Here is a 13,020-nt window from a genome sequence, read left to right as displayed (position 1 = left end):
TAATAATTATTCTTCAGTGCTCCATATGGGAGTAAGTGGGGTGGAGAATAATAGTAATAATATGAGAGGTGTTACTCCAATCTGGAGCACTATTTATGGGCTTTATGCACTATAAATAAAAAGAAGACAAATAATAGCGTCTGGTGCAGAAAATGCCACGCTGCCTGGAGGCAATTTTTAATTTATTTAATTTATTTAATTCTAAAAGTCTGAACAGAAACAGTTCCTGTGTCAGACCGAAGCAGCCACTTTGCCGGACCTAAAACGCCACACGACAGCGGAGCGGGATCCAGGGCGGGGATGAAACCGCGCCGCGAATTCCCTGGAAAAGCCGAAATCCCAAAATCCCAGAAAATGTCATTCAGCCCCCCCCCCCGGCAGGAGCTGGGTGGTGCCGCCCCAGTCCCCCCCCCGCGCCCCCATGGTATCTCCCGTCCCTCCAGCGTAGCAGACCCCGCCCCCCGCACGCGTCACGGCCGCGCCCGCCTGCGATTGGCGGATCCGCGACGCCTCGCGCACAGCGGCCAATGGCGGCGCTGGGCCCGCCCGGAGCCAAGATGGCGGCGCCGCGGGCTGCGGGCGGGCGGGCCTGAGGCGGCTGCGGGGGCCGCGCCTTGCTCCGCGCCCCGCGCCGCGCCGGGGGCCGGCCGGCCGGGGGTCCCCGCTCCCCGCCCGGGGCTGGCCGGCCCGCCGCGCCCGCCCCGCCCTCCGCCATGGCGGCCGAGAGCGGCAGGCAGTTCTGGAAGCGGAGCGCCAAGCTGCCGGGCAGGTGAGCCCCGGGAAGGGGTGCGAGGGCCGCGCCCCCCGCGCTCCGGCGGGGAAGGGGCGGTGACCCGGCCGGGATCGGGGCTGAGGGCACCCCGGTAAGGCTCGGGGATACCCGGAGGATCTGTCCCGGCTGCGGGGCTGAGTGGCTGGGGTTCCTCCCTGCAATAAGGGGGTGCCAGGGCCCCCCCAGGCCGTGGGACGGGGATTTTGCTGTGGAAGGTTCAATGTGGGGGGGACAGGGGGAGGGTCAGAGCTGCTCCCTCACCTGTGGGACCAGGCAGGCGGTGTGGGGGCTGCGGGGACCCCCTGTGTGCCCCATGGCAGGCAGGGTGGAGGGATCGGGGTGCCTTGGAGGCCTCTTGGGGGTAGGCTCAGAGCCAGGGCTGGGCCATCCTCCTTTCCACAGATACTGAAAAAATTCATCCTTCCCAAGTCCTGAGAGGTGTCGCCTTGGCTGGCGGCAGCTCTGTCCCAGAGGGGTGTCCCCTGCTAAGGCATGGAGCCCCCCATTCCCCTCTCCTGTGTGGGATGTCGCTCCTGCTCGAGGGGAAGGACTGTGAGGGCTCTGCTTGTACCTCCCCTGCCTCAGTTCCTCCGGCCGTGATGCCCTGGTTCCTCTCAGGGGTGGTAGAAATAAGTGAAATGTGTGATGGACGTGGTATTTAGGAAGAAGAGGCTGGTGCTGATGAAGGAGAGGCTCCCTACACCGCCTTGGGAGCAAGGCTGACATGGAAAGAGGGCATCAGCCTCTCTGTGGAGGTTTCTCAAGTGCTTTTCCTGCCTGGTGCTCCTCACTTCTGCTCTCATTTGCCTTATCTGAACCCTGCCCTTTACCTCCTGGGGTATGGGTGCAGTCTGTAATGCTTAGTTGGTTTTAAATCCTGCTGGGCCAGTTAAATATCTCTTTCTAAAGTGTTTTCACTCATCTGCTTGTCACTGTGCAGCTCCTTCAGGTTGGCTGGACAATCCATGTCTGTGTAAGCAGAGGGAGAGCAAGGAGCTCTCTGTTCGTCCTCTGCTGCCCCTGTGGGAGGACAATCCTGTGCTTTCCCTGGGTTATTTCCCCACTGTTCCTGCCTCTTACCCGAAGGTGTCAGCCCTGCTCTCAGCTGGTGGTCGTGGACAGCACCTCTCTTCTCCTTTTGGTGACTTCTGAGCTTTTCCTTGGAAGCTCAAACCAGGTGAACCGGTCTGGCAGCCGGGCCTGCCCGAGCCACTCTGCAGGGGGAAGGTTTTGGCAGTGCTCTCCCCTTGTCCTGCCTGCCTGGCAGATATCCTGCACCCAGGAGCCTTGTTCCCCCTGAGTGCTGCCTGTTTCCAGGGCCAGGCACCCACAGCTCTTCAGCAGCCTGAGCCCCAGGGTGGAGGTGGGATGTCCTGCATCCATGGTCACCAGGCATCAACCTCCCTTTCTTCTTTTCAGTCTGAGCTTTGAGAGACCCTCCTGTGCCAATTCTTGGCTCTCTCCTTTCTTTCCCCTGACAATCTGGCAGGGAGAGGCTTTGTAGGGACTTGGATACTGTGTTAGCTTCCTTTTCCATGACACTTTGTGCATTTGGTCACTTAGTTGTATTAGCTTTTATTTGCTAATAACGTTTAATAGCTTTTGGTCCCTATAGATTTAGGGTGGATTTTAGGTGTAAGTTTAGAACTGGTAAATGCTTTTTTGTTTTTCCAGGGCTGTCTTGTGGTTTTTTTGCATTCTCTGCCTGGTAATTTTCTAGGGATGTGTTGGCTGAGTGCTCTGGCATGTTGTCCTCTGTGTTGTTTATTCCCTGCTCTTTAGCGAGATGGGCAGCCAGGGTCTGCTGGGGTTATTTAAATGCTGCTTTAAAAGGGGAGGAACAGCCTGCTGGAAGTAAATGTGTTGTGTGTCCAGAGGGGCAGTGGTGTTTCATGGCTCTGCTCTGCTGCAGGGTCAATAACTCACACCCTGTGATGATCCTGGAGGTGTCACACGGGGAGCACAGCCATTGTCCCTCACACCATTGGTCACTGAACATCCAGGGAACAGGAAATGCCTGTTCCAAAGAGATTAAACTGGGACAGAACTGGGGACTCATCCAGTCAGGCTGGGAGCACAGCTTAGATCAGCTTGAGGTTCTTGTTGGGGAGTGTCTGGCTTGTAAGACTTCAAAAAGAGCTGTGTGCAGGTGGGACCCTCTGCCATTGTATCAAACACTGTTTCAGAACCCCAGGAAAGGGTTTCCTCTCCTCCTCTCTCCAACACGTCCTTCATTGGTCTTGTGAAGTCCAGACCTTCCACTGAATCAGAGCAGGTCCCCTGACAGGGAGGAGGAACCTTGGCTGGATATCCTGGGACACTGAGCTTGGTTCTGGGCATGGGAGAGGCTCTGCTGGCTCCTGTCCTGCCACAAGTCACTGGGAAGCAATGCTGATCTGGAGGGCTTGTTCTTCTTACTCCTCATCATCTCTTTGCTATGTCCACCCGTGGAGGTGCCTCTGCTTAATTGCAGTCCTGACTTGCAGGTGCTCATTACTCATCACACTCTGTCCTGGGCTTAATCCTCGATGGATAAACTCAGGGAGGACTTCCAGCCACGAGGGACAGCCCCTGCAGTGCTGAGCCCACCCTGGCTGGGCCGCTCCCCCAGCATCTCTCTGTGCTCTGGTTGTTTCCAGCCTCTTCCCTGGCTCTCTGCATCTCTCCCCTGCCAGCTGGACCTGTTGCTTTTGCATCCTCAGCTTGTTCCCAGCTGCAGCAGGCTGCCATCCCTCCCCTCCATGGCTGGGCCTGCTGGTTTTACTGCCGGGCACCATCTGCAGCTCCTAGAAACCAGGCCAGCTCTATTGACCCAAGAGAAGCTTGTTCCTTGTGTGCCAGCTCTGAAAGGGCCTTTGTCTGTGCCATGGCACTGCAGGACTTGTTTTCCAGAGGTTGTTTCCCAGGGTGGGGTGGCTGTGAATGGTTCCTCCAATGCAGGTGATAACTCAGCATCCCTGTCTCACCTCCAGAGGCTGTAAAAACAGCCATGAGCATGGTTTTAGTAGCTCCTCTCTGAGGTGGTGCTCCCCTTGTAGGGCCTGGAGCCCTCAGGCTCCTTGTCCCAAGGAACCAGGGACCAAGCTGTGGTGACTCATTTCAGGCCACATAGGAAGTAATTGATTAAACCAGGATTTGGACCCGAGTCAAACCACGTATTGTTACCAGGAATTCCTTCTCCGTGGCATTGGCTGTGATCCTGAGAGCCAGCATGGGCTTCAAACCCTCAAGTGCATTTATGGAGGAGCCCAATGTCACTGCCTGGAGTCCTTCCCTGCCCACAGGGCCTGGGAGGGTGAGCTCCCCAAACTGGAAAAGAGAACAAATGTCAGTGTGTGCAGGTAGGCTGAGACACCTGGACATGTGGAGTGAGATGGTGGTGCAGGAAAGAGCAGTGCTCAAATCCCAGCTCAGGCTGGACCAGGCCTAAGAGTTTAAACAAGGCTTCTCTTTGCTACTGCAAAGAACAAATCTTCATCTGCATGTGGCACTTTGGATCTAAGGCTTGTAACTTAGAAGGTTTTTGAAGCTGCTTTTGGGCTTTTATTCAGCTCCTGATAGCAGGCAAGAAGCATGACCACAGTTTAGGCTGAGATTATTTGTAGGACCTCTTTTTACAGCATCTTGGATTTTTTTCTTTTCCCTTCCTGCAGCATTCAGCCTGTCTATGGAGCACAGCATCCTCCACTGGACTCCCGGCTCACCAAGAAGTAAGTGTTTGTCTCCTGGAGGTGCAGCCACCAGGCCTGGCAGCTCTGCAGTAGGTGGAGGTCTCCAGCATCCCTGGCACTGTGATATCGCAACAGAGGAGGACAGCAGTGCAAGGGGTGTGGTGCTGCCTTGAGCTCTGTGAAAGCTTGCAGGGAGAGCTTATCTGCTGCTGCCCTTAATGGCCAGAAATCCATACAGTAACACCCACATCAAAGGAAACAGATTTTTTTAGCAGTGTCTGATCCTTCTGCTCCTCTTTGGAGCTGGAGGAATTAAGGAAAGGGAGGTAAAGCTGCCCAGCAGCTACAAGGCTGGAGAGCTGCAGCAGCCTTCCCAGCAGAAAAAGGCAGAATTCCTGGTCTGAACTGCCTCCTTGTCCCTGTCCCGTGCTGGGTAGTGGGGAAAGTTCCCTGCTGCAGGTGGTGGACTTTGGCTTCTGTAGCTAAAGAGTAAATTCCTTCTGTGCCCGAGGAAAGACCCAGGCTGGTCTGGCTGCTGGGAACAACTGCAGCTGTTTTGGGAGTGCCCATGGAAGGAGACCTGCTCTGTCTGCCTCTGACATGCCTCTGTCCAGGCTGTAAGACCTTTTTTGGGGTGTTAATCTTCCTGTTTTGTGTAGGGTGGGGGAAGGCAGAGCTGGAGGAATTGTACCTGTCTCCCGTTCGCCCTTCTGAGCCAGGCAGGCTGGCACCTGTCCAGCTGTGTGCTGCCACTGTGGCCTCAGAGACTGCTGCCACAGCAGCCTGTGACAGCCACTGCTGACAGCGGGCAGCCCAGAGAGACTGAACATCTTCCTTGGGTCTGGGAGGAGGAACAGGGACACTGGGAAAAGGGATTGGCTGATCAGAGCGAGGGCGTGGGGAAAGGAAAGGAAATGAGCAGATCCAACAGCAGGGCTCTGATCCTGCTCTCTGCTCACAGCTTCATCAAGGACCGCTCCAAGGCCGGCGGGCTGCCCATGAAGAGCAAGAAGGCCTCCAGCTTCCACGAGTTTGCCCGCAGCACCAGCGACGCCTGGGACATCGGCGATGACGAAGATGAGGACTTCTCCTCCTCCTCCTCGTCCTCTTTGCAAACTCTGAACTCTAAAGTGGCCAAGGCCACGGCAGCGCAGGTTCTGGAGAACCACAGCAAGCTGCGGGCCAAGCCCGAGCGGTGCCAGCCGGCCCTCGGGGACCTGCCCACCAACTGCAAGGTCATCAAGTCCAGCAGCGAGGCCCAGCTCTCCAGGACCTCTGGTAAGAGCCATCTTCAGGAGCAGCCTCCTGCTCCAGTGCTCTCTTGCTTGGCCACTGAACTCAACTGGTTCTTGCTACTCCCAGTATGGGCAAAAGGCTGTGACACAGCCCGTAAGCACAACAGAGGCTTTTTCTTCCTTTTGGTATCCTGTACTCCAAGGAGCCACTTCCAGAGGCCTGGCTTTAATGCTTGTGTCCTCTGCTGCTCAGTGTCTGCCCCAGAGTATTCCATGTTCTGGGTGCTAAGTCAGTTTTGAGATCTGTTAAGTTCTCTCTGGGATTTGCTCATTGTCTGCTTCACAGTGGTTTGGTGTGCTGCTCTTAGCAAAGGTCTGGGTGAGGTTGTGTTGACACAGCTTGGGCAGGGAATTGAGCAGCAGCAGCCCCTGCTCACTGCCTTGCCTGGCCTTGCAGTGAGAGTACCTCAAGAGGTGGCACTGGCAGCCCATCAGCTCCTCTCTCTGCACTGGCAATCAGCTTGGTTGGTGTTTGGATCTGGAGAACAGAGCAGATCTGAACATCAGTTCTGCCTTGTGTCCTGTGTCCTCCCCACGTGTGGAGGGAAGTCTGGTCCACTTGCAGTCAGGTGTTTGGATGCAGGAGGAAGGAAGGGAGGCAGAAATGGGGGGAAGTGATGGAAGAGGCTCCACAGATGCCTGTGAACTGCTGATCCATTGGAGTGGGCCAGTGATGCTGTTCTGAGGGATAGATGGGTGGAATCTGCAGGGTCTGACAGTGGCTGTGGGGGTGAGGTGGGGCTGGGGAGGTGGCACCTCCATGCCCAGCTCAGTGCAGCCTCTGGTCCCTGCTAGAGGAGGCCTGTGTGCGGAGCCCCCTGCAGAAGCAGCAGTCCCTGCCCCTCCGGCCCGTCATTCCCCTCGTGGCTCGAATCTCTGACCAAAACGCCTCCGGGGCTCCCCCTATGACTGTGCGGGAGAAAACGCGCCTGGAGAAGTTCCGGCAGCTCCTCTCCAGCCACAACACCGACCTGGGTGAGTGGGGCACGCTGAGGGTGGGCAGAGCAGGGCAGAGGGGCCTGCTGCCTGCATCAGGTCTGCTTTGGGGTAGAAAAAATCACTGCCTGCAGTTGTACCAGATGGGTGTTTGCAGGAATCGCCCTGTTGGCAGATGGTGATGTCCTTCTGCCCCTCCCTGTCTGTCCCTAATCATTCTCCATCTTGCACACGATGGTTGGGATCACTGGGGGCTGTCTCTGCGTGAGAACTGAGGTCCTGGCACACTGGTGACCCTGCAGCTCCCTGTTCTGAGCCCCAGCTGGGCTGAAATCACCTCTGCTGTCCTTGCAGCAGACCCACATCCCCAGTGATTGCTGGTGTGGGAGCCTTCCTGGAGGCTCATTGTCTCCAGAGCCTGCAGGAGCAGACTGGGCTTTCCTCTCCTTCTAGGTGTAGTGGTGCTGGACGTGCCTAGGATCTAATCCATTGCCACCACTGTCCGTTTGCAGATGAGCTGAGAAAGTGCAGCTGGCCTGGTGTGCCCCGAGAGGTGCGGCCTGTGACGTGGAGACTGCTGTCAGTAAGTACCAGAGCCTGGGAGGGCTGTGCCACCTCAGGGACACTGCCTGTGTCCCATAGCCAGCTTTGCTTGTGTGTTCAGTGCCCAGCCTCCAGGTGAGCTGTAGGGGTTTTGATCAGGGAGTGCCATTGCTGCATCCTCTGGAGCTCAGAGCCCAGGCTGGTGTGGGCACTGCCTGCTTCACTCCCTTTTGGGGAACTGAATCTGATGAAGTTGGATTACTCCAAGCTCAGGAGCTAGGAAGGCCAAATTCCATCAAAGCTCTTTCCCCAGCTCCTGAGTTGTGTGTCTGGTGTTTGTGCACAGCTGGGAGGATTTCAGGGTGCTGAGGAAGGAGAGGAGGCTGTGCCCTGAGCCGAGTTCTCCCAATCAGGGTTACCTCCCCGCCAACTCGGAGCGCCGCAAGCTGACCCTGCAGAGGAAGAGGGAGGAGTACTTTGGCTTCATCCAGCAGTACTACGACTCCCGCAACGAGGAGCACCACCAGGACACCTACAGACAGGTGGGAACCTCCTCCTGCCTTCCTGCTTCGGGGATAGCCCTCTCCTCCCTCTTGCTGCTGCTTGTCCCCATGGGTGGGGTCGTGCCAGGACTTGCTCTAGCTGTAGCATGGAGGAGTCTTCTCTTGGGGGAAAAGGCGTCATGGTTCTGTCCTTGTTAGTTTAAGCTTTTCCTAAATTGATCTAATTTAGGAAAATTTCAGCTCTGAACTACCTGCCTGCACATGAGCAGAGCAGACTGCAGATGATTTTCTCAGTACAGCTGTCATCTGTAGCCCTCACTGTGCTTGTCAGCTCTTGCCTGGGGGAACACTCATGGGGATTCCCCTCTGTTAACCTGTGACAAGTTATTGTGCCCCTGGAAAGCACAGCTGGTGTGTGTAACCCACCTTCTTTTCCAGATCCACATTGACATTCCAAGGACCAACCCACTCATTCCCCTCTTCCAGCAGCCCCTCGTCCAGGAGGTAAGGAGGGGTGAAGCTCCTGCCCTGCACTTGCCATGGGATGTGTGTGTGAAGTGCGGCCAGCACTGCTCCTAGGGAGTTAACTCTGTGGGGAAACTTCCCTGCCTGACAGCTCCTGATGCAAATACCTCCTGGAACTGTCTGGTCTTGTCCCACGTTTCTGAAAGATATCAAACTTGGAGCTTGGGGGTTATGAGATGATCTCTGCTTTGGCAAGATGTAGCCAAGATGGTAAAAAACCTGAAGCTTTTGAGACAAATTGAAGGCATTTGAACCAGAACACAGGATAGTTCTGTTTTGCTTCAAAACCTCTTTTATGGGAGCAGCCTTGGCAGGGATGGGTTCAAGAGGTGGCCAGGAGGTGTGGGCACCTGTCCTCTCTGCAAACAGGCTCAGTGTGTGTGTGGGGTGTCCCGGGGGTTGGGGCAGTCTGGGAATGTTGGTGGCTGTGAGGGAGGCTGCCCTGTTGGGAAGTCTCCTGATCTGTGGTGCTTTTCTGGAAGTACTGTACTGATACCTCATCTTCCCACCTGATGTTCAGCCAAGGAGGCTGCTCTGCCCTGTCCTGTGGATATGAAGCTGTCTGGGTCTTGAAAAGTTGGGTCTGCATTTCTTCAGGCAGAGGTTTTGATGAGGAGCCTGGACTGTCTTGGCTGGCCTGCATGTGGGATCTGTGCATGACACAGAGTCTCTCCTAGGACTTCTGTGCTTCTAACATTACCTTACTGCTACAGAAAAGCCTGTCAGTGCATGGTCTGCACTCCCTGAGCTCAGCAGTTATGCTTTTCTGCCTTCCCTTTGTGCATGGCTAATGCAGGTACCTGCTTTCCCTGGTTCTTCCCTAGATTTTTGAGAGAATCCTGTTTATCTGGGCCATTCGCCACCCAGCCAGCGGCTATGTGCAGGGCATCAATGACCTGGTCACCCCCTTCTTTGTTGTGTTCCTCTCTGAGCACGTTGGTAAGTGACAATTGCTGCTCTGAGCGCTCCTGACAGTGGGATTTGAAGTGGTGTGAAATGCTGGCATGAGGAGAACTTGCTCTGCTGAAGAAGAGGAAGATGTGCTCTTCCTTCAGAGTGCCTGGGCCTGGCTGGAGTTCTCTTTTCACCTCTTGCTGTATCTCTGCTCCCTGGTTGCTTGCCAGGATTTCTGAGCCTCTGAAATTGGAAATGGGCCAGCTTAGCCCTGTTATTTGATCTGATGTAGTGGTGTGACAGCAGCGTGGTGGGTGCTCTCCTCCCAAGGAGAAAAGGGAGGGAACTGCTGGGTCAGCCAAGTCAGGAGGGCCAGACCTGTGTCTCCTGACTTTGGGAGTGTTGCAGTGCCTCCTGCAAAGCTTTGGCCTGATAAAGCCCCTGGGATTGTCCCATGTTCCTGGGTCCCCCATCTCCCGGATGCTCTTCCCTCTCTGTTTTGCAGAGGAGGATGTGGAAAACTTTGATGTGACAAACCTGTCCCAGGATGTTTTACGGAGCATCGAGGCCGACAGCTTTTGGTGCATGAGCAAGCTGCTGGATGGGATTCAGGTGAGCCTCTGGGGCCACAGAATTCCTGTGTCTTTGTCTCCTCTCCCTGTCTGGGTGAGTATTCTGCATGCTCCAGCATTTAAGGAGGTTTTGCTACTTCAGTGACTTTAGTTTGTCCACTGAATCTGTTAATCTGTGAAATCCTGGGGAGATGGGTGCTGTGGCTGTCCAGATGGCCCTGTCCTGACCAGGGAATTCACAGCATGCAGACAGTCCTGGTGCTCAGGAGCCCTGGCTCCTTGGCTCATGATAATCTCATCCCAACTGTCCAGCTGCTGATCTGGGTTTGATCATTTGTAGCTGTTGTTCAAGCTGCTGACTCAGGGCCTCTCCCACAGGACAATTACACCTTTGCACAGCCAGGGATCCAGAAGAAAGTGAAAGCCCTGGAGGAGCTGGTCAGCCGGATCGATGGTAGGTCACACGGGAGTCTGGTCAGGTTTGTCACAGCAGAGGGAGGGACAGCTCTCAGGGCAGGGGTGGACACTTCTTACAACACTCATGGAACCAGAGCAGGGCAGGGTCAGCCAGAAACCCCCTGGTGACAGCACAGGGTGAGGAGAGAAGGAATTTGGGAGAAAAAAGTCTCAGCCTGAAAGTGTGAAAGGCACTGTGCTGTGAGCAGCGTGCAGGAGCTGGGGCACTGGGAGCCCCAGGTGTGTAAGTGAAATGTGCTGTTTCAGAGCAGGTACATAATCACTTTAGGAAGTATGAGGTCGAGTACCTGCAGTTTGCCTTTCGCTGGATGAACAACCTGCTGATGAGGGAGCTGCCCCTGCGCTGCACCATCCGCCTCTGGGACACCTACCAGGTATGCAGGCTCCACTGAGCTCCCTCCTAGCTTGTCACTGTCACTGGTGTCCCTGTCCCCACGGGGACAGAGCTCTCCTGGTACCAGCTGGGGTGCTGAGGGAAACAAAGCAGGGTGGCCCAGGATGTTCACAGCCGCTGGGTGATGGGTGGCCCAGCAGGACACCTGTGTCTGGGGGTTGTTCTCCAGCTGAGCTGCAGGAGTTCACCCAGAGTTTTGCTGTCCACAGTCAGAGCCAGAAGGATTCTCCCATTTCCACCTGTACGTTTGTGCTGCCTTCTTGATCAAGTGGCGGAAGGAGATCCTGGATGAGGAAGATTTCCAAGTAAGACCCTGAGGTTGGGGGTGACTCCCTGGGGAAGGGAAATAGAGGGGAGGGAATTGCTCTGGTTGGGAGCCCAGTGTGGACATAGACAGCTGTCAGAGCTGGCTCCACGATCATCTGGTCTCAGATTTGCCTGGAAGTAACTTGAGCCTTGGTGATAAGGACAGAGAATGGAGCTGTTGGAGGGTTCAGACATCCCATTCCAGCTCTGATCAGTGTTTGCCCTCCTCTGTCGAGCTGTAACTCTGTAACAACACCTTTATTCCAAGGGGCTTGCAGTGCTTCACTGGTTCAGATCTAGACCCAAGCACATCTTGATGTTGTCCCTGAGCTTTTCAGACCTGCAGGTGTGGTGAGCAGAAGTTACTGAGCGCTGCTGCCACTGCTCAGGCCAGCCCCAAGCCTGCACTGGATCTGTGCTCTGCCTTCAGCCTCTCCAAACTAAGCATTTTCCCTTCTTGCAGGGCCTTTTGATGTTGCTACAAAACTTGCCCACGATACACTGGGGTAATGAAGAGATTGGGCTGCTGCTGGCTGAAGCCTACAGACTCAAGTACATGTTTGCAGATGCCCCAAACCATTACCGCCGATAGGTGCCCAGACTGGCTCCTCTCTGCCGTGCCCGCCCCTTGTCCTGGCCCGATCTGATCACTGTGGCATTTTTGTCATCCCAACTCCTCGGACACTCCAGCCAGCAGCTGCTCTTTGCTGTACAAAGCTCACCTGAACTCTTGTCTTAACTCTGAACGTGTGCCTGTCTGCCACTCCATGCGCCTGGATGTGCCATTTTGAGGGCTCTCAGTATTTCACTCCGTGCTGGTGGCTCACGCCAGGAAGGGAGGCTGCGAGGGGCTGAGAGAGAACATGGGGGAAGTTTTACAGATAAACTGAGCCAGAGACGAAGCCCTCCTGTCCTCTCCACTCCCTGTCCTGGGCTTGTCTGGCTGGGACCACGTCAGCTTTGCTGCCTCCTGTTGCCCTGCACCACCTGCCCCATCTGCTCCCTCCTCTCTTCTGCCACCGTTTGCGCCAAGTCCCAGATGAAAATGCCTTATCAGAGACCTGCCTGGCCGCAGAATCCTTCCCCACCAGGGTGGCAGGGCAAGAAGTTTCTCTCAGGGCCTCCCTTCGCTCCGAGGGGCCAGAGACCCCCCAAGCACTTTGTGGGTTCACAAGAGAGTCCCTCGTGCCTGCCCTCCCTCCTCGTCTCCATCCTCTTCGCCTACCTCTCCCCCAGGGCAGCAGGGCAGGCACGGCGGGGGCCACGACCACTCCATCCACACACACCTGCAATGCCGTGTGCCAGCCTGGTAGAACTTTTGGTGACTGATGTTCCGTGAGCCCCATCCAGCTGTGGGGAAGGCACAGAGGGGGTGCTGGTAGGGGAGCAACATCTCTCAAAGACCTCCTGATAACGTCCCCACTGCTCCGCGGCGTTCTGTGTATATTGTGTTCTTGTGTATATGGGTCAAAGATGTACAATATATGTCTTCTCTTTGTAGCAGATTTTATATTTATAACATGAACCCCTTGTTCTCCCCATCCTCTCCACGCCTGAGAAGGATGCCTGGCTGTGGTGTTGTAGGGTTTTGAACCCTCTGCAGTGCTGGCTGTGCCCGAGGTGTGACACAGACACATCTCAGGGTTTGGGCAGTGGAGTTGTGGGAGCTCCCAGCAGAAGCAGGGGAGAGCCACAGGGGCTGCAGGGCTGGCAGTGCCCCCGGGCCCTGCAGGGCAGGGCTGCAGGGCTGCACTGCAGGGAGGAGCAGCCCTGGAAGCAGCAGTGGCTGTGCCCAGCAGCCAGGGCAGCTTGCCCTGCTGTCCCCCACAGCCTCCCTGGGGCAGGCCCTGCTGTGGGTGCTGTTACCTCCAGCAGCTGGGGATGGTTCCGGGCCATTCCCTTCCGTGGGCAGCACCTCTGGGCTGGGCTGGATCTGGGAGGGCCTGAGGGGACAGAGCTGGGCCAGCCTGGGCTTCTCCCAGCACTCCTGCTGGGCCACCAGGGCTTTCCTGGCAGGGCTGGAGCCTCCCAGGCCTCCACGTTCCCTTTCTGTTCCCGGGGGGGAAAGCAGCAGGCAGTGAGGCCCGGGCCAAGCATGAGACAGGCAGAACCTTGTTGCCAATAAAACTCCA

At 56.1% G+C, this 13,020-nt stretch overlaps 1 protein-coding gene across 1 annotated transcript; it reads left to right on the top strand.

Annotated features, from left to right (window-relative positions):
* The first annotated feature begins 652 nt into the window (after nt 1-652).
* Nucleotides 653-12,388, top strand: TBC1D22B (TBC1 domain family member 22B). The gene is made up of 13 exons (XM_030965985.1): nt 653-769; nt 4,426-4,482; nt 5,405-5,721; nt 6,534-6,713; nt 7,187-7,257; nt 7,631-7,759; nt 8,159-8,224; nt 9,070-9,184; nt 9,645-9,751; nt 10,090-10,165; nt 10,435-10,562; nt 10,792-10,887; nt 11,352-12,388. The coding sequence occupies exons 1-13, from the start codon at nt 714-716 to the stop codon at nt 11,478-11,480; spliced, it is 1,527 nt and encodes a 508-aa protein (XP_030821845.1). The 5' UTR covers nt 653-713; the 3' UTR covers nt 11,481-12,388.
* Nucleotides 12,389-13,020: the final 632 nt, after the last annotated feature.

This window comes from Camarhynchus parvulus, chromosome 26 (genome assembly GCF_901933205.1).
Source record: "Camarhynchus parvulus chromosome 26, STF_HiC, whole genome shotgun sequence".
NCBI classification, from domain to species: Eukaryota; Metazoa; Chordata; class Aves; order Passeriformes; family Thraupidae; genus Camarhynchus; species Camarhynchus parvulus.
This window is presented reverse-complemented; position numbering and strand designations above follow the sequence as displayed.